At 32.2% G+C, this 12,464-nt stretch overlaps 1 protein-coding gene across 2 annotated transcripts in view; it reads right to left on the minus strand.

Moving 5' to 3' along the window:
- LOC140791511 (serine carboxypeptidase II-3-like) overlaps nt 1-12,464 on the minus strand; it is a 98,554-nt gene that overhangs the window by 16,569 nt on the left and 69,521 nt on the right. Inside the window, exons 8-9 of one of the 2 annotated variants that reach the window (XM_073142119.1) lie at nt 2,952-3,017; nt 2,116-2,347 (exon numbers count right to left, since the gene is read on the minus strand). In XM_073142119.1, coding sequence (XP_072998220.1) covers nt 2,210-2,347; nt 2,952-3,017 — 204 coding nt within the window. In that variant the 3' untranslated portion in view covers nt 2,116-2,209. Of the gene's footprint in view, nt 1-2,115; nt 2,348-2,951; nt 3,018-12,464 lie in introns of those variants that run through there. The other variant, XM_073142121.1, reaches the window with a different exon arrangement.

The following is a 12,464-nucleotide window of genomic DNA, read 5'->3' on the forward strand; positions in this document are numbered from 1 at the left end:
ATTTCGCGTGATAATAAAAGAGAGAAAAAGAAATCCATAAGCCAACAACTATAGCTTAGTGAGTGGAATTTACTCAAAAACCAAATAAATTATAAAATTTTATAGTGTTAAGTAAAACCCAAGTTTAACAATATAAATAACAATTTTTCAATAGTCATGCTCTTAAAATAATGACAATGATAATAATAGAGAGTCATAACTTATAGTCTTGCTCAGTTTCAACATATTAATATATTTCCAATGCTTATAATATCATTTGTCTCGATGAATCTACATCAACTAGAAGTCACCTCGAGATGACGCCTTTTTCACTAATCGTTGAGAGGGGTTAGTCACGTTAGAAAGTTTCTGATCCATCCTAGGACTATTCCCTAACCCCACCATAGTCACCTAAGAAAGTCACCATAGTAATTCTGATATAGAATTTTCTTCTCGACTTATAGATAGACTTGAGTCACCACGAAAAGCCACAAGCGAACTATACCGGACTGTTTCTCTAAGTCATACCAATACTAGTTTTATTTTTTCCACTAAAATTTATAATTTGCACAAGATATAGCGATGCACTGAGTATAATAATTAATTGCACATAGAAAAAATAATAAATAGATTTGCACACAATAATTTACATGTAACGTCCCCGCCCGGCATGGGCACGTGCATGCCCACACGGCATGCATGGCGCACGCGACAGGTTAGATAGGGCCCGTCACGTACATATACACGCCTATGCCCATATAATCATGACATCATCCAATAAAATCTGCTAATATATCCATGCTCACATAATCCATCACCAAATAAATTATACTATTAACAAAATAAACCTATTAATATATGAATATTCAAATCCACAATAATATACACTAGACCACTACATAATCTAGCAGGGCCCACACAGGCTATGACAAACTATCAAGATATAACTAAATACACTATAATCTGACATGTATTATACAAATCATCGTTTGATATAATAAAGTACAAATATAACAAATAGTGATACAACTCAATTTCTATATTAAATATTATCTATACCGTCTCGCACCTATAGCTCACCTCATCATTCTAAAATATCTTCTTAGGATATCTCAAGTCGCTATCATGTACCACATATCTGAGGGGGTTCGAAAAGAAATAAAGAGTCAGGAGCAAAATGCTCAGTGAAATAGACCTTACCCCAAGTTAGTGATGTCAAACAAAGAGTAAATTATATTCTGGATAATATGAATCACATGAGTATCATGACATGAATGAGTATATGATTGTATTCTTAATAATAAATAAATAAAATTTAGATATCATGTCATACCTATTAAAATATATATAATTCTCGACAATGTATAAATAAATCTCCATGTCATACCATCATTATAACTCTCTCTCAAATATGACACATATGATGCATGCCGACCATGCTATGATATCAAATACAACCACATATGATATATATTGACCACTCGATAATCAAGTATATCAGATGATAATGAAATTATATGTATTTCTCAATATCTCAATCATATAGCACACCCATTTTCCTATGCTGCATGTCTATTCTTGAGTATTTGTAACATCCACCTCCAAATACACATGCTCCTCATGTGGAGTAGAACCCACGTGATCTCCACATGACCTGATAGTTAATGTTTGTACATAATATATAGGAGAAATCTAATATTTTCACAAATAAAAATAAAATAAATAAACTTTAAATCTCCACAGGCCGCAACAAGCCCCAAAATTCGTATCTATACACCTCATCAAGACAATGCCCACATAGGGGTTATAGTTCATATAACTTATTTTGTAATACTAAAACAAATAAAGAAAAGTATAATTAAATCTTCACTAGCTCCTTCACAGACTCGGGGTCATCTATTGATTTGAAAAATATTTCCACCAAAAGGTGGTGAGCATGAAATCCAGCAAGTATACATCTTTACAGCCTAAAAATAGGATAACGAAGGATGTCACATAATACATATATGTGCCAACATGATTATAGTAATGCATCGATTCAATATATTCATAGCAATAGCTCACATGTTTTAAATAAATAACACATGATATGTATCATTTAAACTATCAAATCATTTATATCAACCTCACAAATTATTTATACCAATCTCACACTGAGCCATAGCCATAATTATTATAATATGCTCAAAGAGCTATCCAGTACATAATAAATATAGGCTCACACATCATCTCAAACATCGAGGAGGTATAGACAACTAGCGGTAATGCCGCCTATACATGCTTGGCGACGTTGCATATGACTAGTGTCGGTGGCTACCAAACAAAGAACTCCAGTCGTAAGCCCATCATCATTAACATCATCATCTCTCTAGTAAATTATCGCGCAGAACAGAATCATTACTTGTAGCTGAATCATCTCATAGAGCAGAATCATCGTATATAGTAGAAAAGAGCTCACAGCTCAATAGACGCCCTAACATTGCATCATCGGGTACTACTAAGTCTACGACCCTTATTTCTCAATTATTATTTCAGATCACCTAGTATCTAGTCTCAGTACTCGACAATGTTACGCTTAGTCAAACCGGCGAACGTGGTGCTTGATAGTCGCCTCTTGACATCACGACCCCAAGCATTAGCCGATATAAATATAGGTAATAAATATACACTCTGCCTCCTAACCATGGGCTGAGCGGGTAAACAGGCACTACCAAAATCAAACTTAACTATAGGGTGATACGTGTGGGTGGTGCAGTGATTAACATAATCAATCATAAGACATGCACATCGAAGATATCATAATAAAATATGGCTCCAATAATCCATGAATAACTATGAAGTAGTAAATTAAATATAATTATGCTGAATAGTGAATAAATATCTACCTATGTATGAAATGAATGCGATATACTCATAGAGTAAAACATCATTTTAATATTACACTATTTCTAGACTATAGAGAATTCACTTGCCTGACATCGTGACTTTGTTAAATGATTTCTCTTCTCTCTCGAGATTGTCATTACACAGCAGCGGATCTACCAATGAGATGATATAATTGCAAAATGAGTAGCAACCTACTTTAGAGCTTAGGAAATAAATTAAATTGCATGCCAATACTAAAGTTTTCAGGTTAGTTTATCTATTGTAATTGTCATGCTTCTTCGATAAGACAGAAAGTTGGTCCAAACCCCTTAATAGGAAGACATTAATTTATAGTTTCATAAAAAGAAGAAAACTAAGAAATAAATGATCCACATTAAGCAAATAAATTTAAAAGAAAATAAAATTAACATTAATAAAGAAAACCTTTAGCATATTCTAGCGTTACATATTTATGTGATTTAAAATACTAATAATAATACTGAAATATTAGTAATTCTGATTAATGGCCCCAAGTCAATATCTGAACACAATTTCTCTATAATTATTTAAAATAAGAAAAACTAAGGGTAGTAGTAACACCAACCAAGGAATTATCTGACAAAAGAATTTATTCAAAACAATTACAATAGCTATTTAGTGAGAATTCAAAATAACTAACAAAATTAATGATGTAAGGTTTAACAAATGAAAACTCCTTTACCTAACCAGTTTACTTTTGAAAAAAAAAGAAGTAAGATTACCATTAATGTAATATTCATGATTAATAATAGTACCAATGGTATAAATGAAATAATTAAGATAACCTAGACTACCTAAAAGGAAAGATAACCTGACTTAATGCTACTTAGTTCTTTGTATTAATTATAACAATCAATAGTTAGATAAGAACTACTAAGTCAACTCCATACTGATATAATAGTAATCGCATATTAAAACCTACTAACACAAGTAAATAGGCTGCAATAGAACTAGAACCTACATGGGTTGATGGGCCAAAGATGGTGAAACTCATTATCATTACCAAAAAAAAGGAATAAATAGTTACAATGGGTGAAGAAGAATTTAAAGGAGAGAGAAAAGACGAATTCATCTGCTAAAGGAGGTGCTCATCGCAGGTCCCACGTGGGATGTTGCTCCACAGGGTAGACAGAGAGGTGGCGAGGGAGAGAAGGTGGTGGCGACACAATGTGGTCGATGATAATGCTCGATGATGAAGCCAACAATCCGATGCTTCGGCAAAGTATAGTTGTTGACGAAATGTTTCGTACCAGGAGGGGGGAGCATATGGAGAAACTATAAAAACAAAAAAGGGATTTGTGTTGCTAGAACGAGGGAGATGAGAGAAAATCTAGAAATTAGAAATTAAGGAGAGAGAAAACAAGAGAGGGAGGGGGAAAACGTGGGGGGGAGGGAGAGAATGTGGGGAGAGTGGGGAAATGGGGCATGTGCCCCTCACTGTGAACATGCAAATTTTCTTTTTATTATTATTATTATTATTATTATTATTATTTTATTTTGGTACGGAATATTATAATACTACCACCAAAAAAAAAAATTTCGTTCTTGAAATTAGAAGATAAACCTCTACTGCAGTAAAAGTCATGGAGAAAAGAAAATTTAAGAATAAAATCTTTCATGCTAATATCCGGAACTACAACTCTAATCAGCTCATAAAAATTAACACACCGATTAGGGAAAATAAACTTCTATGACAAAGATTAGTTGCACCACGAATTTAACTTTTATTGTAATACAGATGACTACACAGATACCAAAAAAACACTCCTCGAAATACAATCCAAAACTGAATTCTACTCAACCACTCATTCTAATAGGCGCCCTAGCTTGAGATACTACCCAACAAAACATTAAACAAAACTTTAGTTATAAGGTTCAACTCGACTCTGCTAACATACATTATCACGCAAGGAAAGACAGGAAAGGATCAAAAGGATCGAGAGCCGACTAGTCGCGACAAAGAACTGCAATCACTCATTACTATCCGAAACTAATAGTTATACATCTAGCTATATATTTCTATCATAGTTCCAGGTGATCCAATGATTTGCAAACCTCAATTTCCACTTTTCTAACTTGCTTCTATAGGTCTGTCTACCAATAACATCAATTTACTAATTGCATATCCTCAATCATTTAAATCTCCTAAATAATGGTCTACTAAATTTTCTACAAAAGGAAGATTCATATTAATTACCAATGAATTAAGGGAAGACGGCACACACTAGCATTAAAATGATGACTTTATAGTAAAATCAACCAAGAAATTATCTGACGAAAGAATTTATTCATAACAATTACAGTAGTATTTGGTACGAGATATTACAGTACTAATGTTCATGTAAGGTTTATTTATATATTTACATAGCAATATAATTACTTTATATAAACTATTTTAATTTACAATATATTTCATCTTGTTATGTCTTAATACTTTATAGTCCATTTTTATATTCTTATAGAGAGTTGTGAAGATGCACAATGATAGCCTAAAATATTTTGTCATGCCTATCAAAAGATTTTTGGATGATCCCTCTTAATATAGACTTACATTGGCACCTACTTGTCGTCGACTTGAATGCGGCACAAATAATACATTACACATCGCTGGTAGGGGTTGCTTACACAAGGGAAGCGAATGATATAGTTAGTTACCAAATGAGATAGGATATCATAATAATATGACATTAACAATTCTTTCTTTCTTCTAGGCTACATGGGCAAAAGATTAATTATCTACACGGCACAAGCATATATATAATCGTGATGACACAAATGGCAAGTGGGACATAATCTCAGCAAATAGCATACCACTGCAATGAGGGGTGTGTAAGATATCTATACAAATTTATTATATATTATATCAGTTACACTAATTATAATTTTTCTATTTTTGTAGGCTTGATTATGGTGTGTTTCTATTACCGTATGAAGATTGCATACAACGAAAATCTTCATTTGATTTTGGACAACGAGATATATAAAGAATTAGAGCAAAGATTGTAGCAGAAATTACTTTAGATGGTCTAGTATGACATTGTTATACCATGAATGATGTACCTAATGTTAAATAGTAAATTGAAACTTGATATAAGTATTATAAATATTGGAACTCTTCCACAAACTCTGTGGAAAATACTATTTTGTGCTTAATGAGGAATATGAAAAGGTGTTGTTATTATTTTCATACTATTATGTTCATTAGTACTATAAAGTTGATCATTTGTACACATTTACTATTGTAGTAATATAGTTATTGTGATCATTGAGTCATTAAGGCAGTGTTGTATTTTTGTGTATATATTTGTGATAGTTAGTACTATTATGTTGTATATATTTGTGATAATTAGTACTGTCAAGTTGTATATACTTGTAATAATTGGTACTGTTAGGTTATATAAAATTGTGATAATTGGTACTGTCAAGTTAACCCTTGGTACACATATTCATAAAATTGATGTGCATTTTTTAAATAGACAATGCACGTAAATTGAATAAATGATGCACACTAAAATAGTTTTTTAATAGTGAATTAACTAACATTTTGTTTAAACGATGCACATATTCCAAAATTATATATTTTCGATAGATAATGCATACGAATTGAATAAATGATGCATATTAAAACTAGTACTTTAAAAAAGAATTTAGTAAAAATTTTCACTCGATGCATATATTTTAAAATCTAATGCACACATTTGCAACATATGATGCACATATATGAAACAAGAGATGCACAATAAAACTAATATTTTGGTTAAAATTTTTTAAGTCGATGCACATATTCAAAAAATCGATGTACACATTTTGAATAGACAATGCACATAATCACATAAACGATGCACACTAAAATGAGTACTTTAACAAAGAATTGACTGACAGTTTTTAAGTCGATGCACATATCATATTTTGAAAACAGATGCACACATTTCAAACATATAATGCACAAAAATTAGACAAACTATACACACTAAAATTAGTATTTAACAAAGAATTGACTAATAGAGAATATATTATATTTGCAACATATGATCATATTAAATAAGAGATGCACACTGTAAATAATATTTTAATTGATATTTTTCAAGTCGATACACATATTTTAAAAACTGATGCACACATTTAAACGGATAATGCACACAAATTACATAAACGATAAACACTAAAATTAATATTTGACAGAGAATCGACTAATAGAGAATTTTTAATAAATGCATATATTCTGAAAAATGATGCACATATTTGCAACATATAATGAACATGTATTAAATAAGCGATGCACACTGAAAATAATATTTTGACGGACATTTTTCAAGTCGTTACACATATTTTAGAAATTGAAGCACACATTTTAAACAAATAATGCACACAAATTGCACAAACGATGCACACTAAAACTAGTACTTTAATAGAGTATCAAGTAGCATATCTTTTCTATCGATGCATATATTTTAGAAACTAATGCACACATTTGCAACATACGGTGCACATATATGAAATACTAGATGCACATTAAAACTAATAATTTAATTTAAAATTTTTAAGTCGATGTATATATTTAAAAGAACGATGCACACATTTTAAACATATAATGCACACAAATTGCACAAACGATGTACACTAAAATTAGTACTTTAACGTAGAATTAAATAACATATTTCTCAATCGACGCATATATTTTAGAAACTGATACACCTACTTGTAACATACGACGCACATATATGAAATACTAGATGCATACTAAAACTAATATTTTAATTTAAAATTCTTACTCTATATGTGCGAACGCGATGCAAGCATTCGAACGCGGTGTTCGAACTTGCCCGACTGCATTCGAACACGCATTACGTATTCTCTGTATTTGCGAACCTAATGTAGTCGTTCACAAGGGCGTTCAAACGCGACCCCTCCTACGTTCGAATGCGACCTACAGGAATTTTATTTTAATGAAAATAAATAACTAATGCAGTAAGAAATAATCCTAACTAAATGTATCAATAAATGATTAACTTAATGCTACTTAAATATTTTCAAATCTCGAACCTCTTATTTGAGACTCCGTAGACCCTGCTAGCGATGAGTTGACTCTCGGTTGACGGATGTGAGGGATATATAGTTCATGTCTTCTAATTAGATGTGAGTAGTCTTATTCCCTGGACGTCTTTATCAAATTATAATATATTATATTATTATGTATATGCATGTTTTGACTTCTAGCATTATTATATGATCTTATCTAGAGATAATTTTAGTCGAGTATATTTTATCATTCATGTGAGTAGACTGATCTTGAATATGCGTATGTTGATGATATATAGAGATGATTAAAGATGACTATACTATTATGACTTTATGTCGAGATGATCTCTAGTATGAGTATGCATGTGATAGACTAGTATGAGTACGCATGTGATGCATGTACCATTGGAGATTTAATCACATTTTCTTTTGACTCCTCTTCCACTTAAATTCTTGATATATATGACTTGTTATAGTACTGGATAAAATGCATATGACTTGTTATTTAGAAGGAAAGCATGAAATTTGATTGATAGAATAGTTGATAGAAAGCGTAAGGATACTCGAGTGGGCGCGAGGGTTAGGACGTGCTTGGTGGATGATTGATCGCTCAACGTAATCGCGATCCTATGGCTTTACATTCAAGGTTGTTAGTCTGTGTGCGTAGTAGACATTCAAACACATGCCATTCGCTAGGGCATATGTTGTGAGTTATCATCACGTATTTCTATCAGCTAGAAGGGTGCCTAATCTGGATAGATGTTGATACCCTTAGCGGATGGTAGGGTATGATTATGATTGAGATATCCTTTGCAGATGACAGAGTATGCTTTGAGCCTTCTAGCATGTTGATGAGACCGAGTACTAGGTGTTGACTATGCATAGTGGTCTAGTATGATGATGACATTCAGGAATGACATTGATGATTAAAATGTTAAGAAATGCATATAATTTCATTATCATCTGATATACTTGATTATCAAGTGGTCATAATGCATCATATGTGTTGCATTTGATATCATAACATAGTCATGATCGACATGCATCATATGTGTTATATTTAAGAGAGTTATGATGATGGTATAATATGGAGAATTATATACTTTGATTAGTTATGATATGATATCTACCTTTTATTTATATAGTATTGAGGATACATTTATATACTCATTCATGATATAATGCTCCTATGTGATTTATATTATCTAGTACATGATTTACTCTTTATTTGGTATCACTAATTTGGGATATAGTATATTCACTGAGCCTTTTGCTCATGACTCTCTTTATTTTTTTTCTAACCTCCTCAGATTTGTGGTACGTAATAGCGACTTGAGATATTTAGAGAAGATATTTTAGATTGATGGGGTGAGCTATAGGTGTGAGACGGTATAGATGATAATTTGTATTGAGTTGTATCATTCTTTGTTATATTTGTACTTTATTATATCAGACGATGATTTATATAATACATGTTAGATTATATTGTACTCATGTATTAGTTATTTTAATTGCATCTTGTTGGTTTGTCCTGGCCTGTATGGGTCTTGCTAGATTATGTAGCTATCTAGTATGGTTATTGTGGATTTAGATATAGATATATTAACATGTTTATTTTGGTGATGTCATGATTTATTTTATGATGGATTGTGTGAGCACGGAGTATATCTGTGCTTGACGGGCCTTGCTCGACTTGTTACATGCGTCGCGCATGCCATGTGGGCGTGCACGTGCCCGTGCTGGGTGGAGGCATTACAATATGCTTTCCAATATGATATAGTGATGCCAAACTTCTTTTGAATGAAAATTTGAATAGATTTTTGTCCAAAATTTTCATTTGCAATAACTTGTTCGTGTATTTCTTGTAGAATGAAATCGCTTTTCACTTGTTTATGGCCATGTCCAATTATTGGTTTGTTACATGTATATTGATCAACAAATTTTTTAATCTAGTAAGTAGAAACTCCTCTAAATTTTCTTACTTTTATTATCCAAGAGCATTCAGGAGTGCTGCAGTGAGCTACTACCTTGTTGGGCTTACATGTCATAGGTTGATACTCAAAATGTCGCATGACTGCATATATTCTGAGTGCACATTTGAACTCATACTGCCCATGAAACCGTTGTCCAACATATAAATTTGATGTAGGCTAATCTCAATTTTTTGCTTCAGGAGTGTTAAAGTTGGCAATAAGTTTATCATTGAAGTTTTCAAAAGTTTCCTCAAAGAGTGCTTCAGATGCATCTGCAGAAGTGCCTTTATATAAGCCCATGCTGAACTCTTTTTGATCTATATGTGCATTTAGTAAATCCGAAGGTACAAAGTCTGGGACTGATGCTTGACAAACAATGTCCTCTATCATGCCACAATCATTAACAATATTTTCCCTAGGAAAAACACCAATGGACTGTGTACATTCTAACAATTGAGGACAAATATTTTGAGCAACAACATCTCTCTTACCCTGCAATCTTTATTCGGAAATATCAATTCTGAGAAAAAAAATAAGTTGTAAAGTAAAGGTGTGCATTACCAAAAAGACATAAATATGCATTATCAAATTAAATTATGCATTTGTTTAACAGTGTGCATTACTTACTAAATTTTTTTATATAGAATGATGAAAACATGCATTATTATTGTGAAATGTGTATCCTTGTAATAAAACATGTGCATCTACCTCTCATAAATGTGTATCACAAAAAAAAAAACATAGAAAGATGATTGATTACCTTAAAGACGACTTGAGGATTCTCTTTACAAATATGCGTAGCACAGGAATTGAAAGATGGCATAGAGAAAACATGATTTCCAAGTCTCTATTATCTTGAACATCAACAAATGAGTTTGAATATATTAATTGGGTAGAGATATCTCATTTTGAGATCAAAGTCATTAGGATTGCCCTGCATCAAAAGATATACCTATGCTTTAAATTGCTCACATCTTATTTCCTTAGCAATTTGCAACACTTTACAATTGCCCCCATTATATACAATTTTTCCATCTTGAGATGATACATTTCCATCATAATGGATGATGATATTCATCAAAGCCATTGATTGAGAAAGATTTACATAATAATTGAGAAGAGAAAAGAGTTTATAAAAGATTAGATGGGGTAGATTTTAGATAATTGAGATTATACTTGCTTAGGATAAGGGTTAGAGTTGATGAGAGGAATAAGGCGGGAAAGAAATGCTGTTTTGGCAGGATGATATGGGTTAGTCGGTGAGAGGAAAGATAAATGTCATTAGGGGTAAAATTGTAAAAGGAGCTCATTGTTGCCAATGCAATAACTTTCAATCCAAAGTTGCAAATAGGTAAAAAAAAGAAGTGCAATTAAATTGCAAATAAACCGAAGCTCCCATATCCCAATCAAATTGACTTCCTTTGCGTGTTGGATATGATGGATTAATATTATATGTTCAGATTGTATGCCAATGCGGATATAGCATTTACCTTACCAGCGGATTAGGTGACAATGTGTTGGCAAGATGACGATGTGCCATGCTCCTCTACCTTCAATGTTGGGCTGGTCTAGATTCAGTTGGCTAACATCTTGCCGGAGTAATGGAAACTAGAAGCCCTTATTCTAGTGTTGAATTGTGGAAACTTATAGTATGCTTAGTTTGAGAAGAATAGTCAACAGATATTCATACAACGTTCAACAAATATAAAACTAAATGGATTAGATCGGTAATATCGTAATCTATACTTTTTGTATCCATATTTTTTTCAAATTTGTACTGAAATGGTGCTATAATTTGAGGGACAGATGGAGGCTAGATAGATAGGATTAATTCTTAGTTTATTTTAATTATTTTAGGAATCTTACTTTATCTTTCTATAAGGGCGTATTTAGTTACTAAAAAGTAGAGTTTCAATGAATTGTCTCTCTTATTTTAAGAAAAGAAATAAAAAAAATAAAATGAAAGCATTTTTAGTAGGTAAGAAAATCACTTTCTTTCATTTATTTTTTGCAACCAAACATTAAAGGTAAAGAAGTTCCTAAAAGCAAATAATTTTTTTTCCGTTTAGCACCAAAAATCTCTTAAATAGGGTCTTATTGCATCTTAGATATGCATGAATGATGAATTGAGTTGGATTAATCTTCTCTTATTTCTATCGTCTTTAAGTCTCCTCCCTCCTCATCCCTCTAACTCTAACTCTAGTCATCTCTACTTCCTGCATGGTTTTCTTCCTTTCTCTAGTTTCGTTGACCTATCTCAATCGCAGGTCATCTACTACAGGGCCAACCTCTTGCCGGAGGTACAGGGCCAACCTCTTGACGGTGGGCTATCATCTAGCTATGGGTTACGCTTTTGTGAGCAATTGTGATTCCTATTAAATGCAAATGACATTTCAAATCGGTGGAAAATATTTTTCCTTGGTAAATGACTTCCATTCTTTAGCAAGAATTATAGTTGCCACTAAATACGTTTATGAGCAAATTTATTTGCTACTTTTTTCTGCACTGATTATAATTGCAGCGAATTGTATCCCAATACTAACAATTATATTAGTTATTTAATGTGCAATAACAATGATAGGATTCGAC

This window comes from Typha latifolia, chromosome 6, assembly GCF_019914945.1.
Source record: "Typha latifolia isolate L0001 chromosome 6, TyphaL0001v2, whole genome shotgun sequence".
NCBI lineage: Eukaryota > Viridiplantae > Streptophyta > Magnoliopsida > Poales > Typhaceae > Typha > Typha latifolia.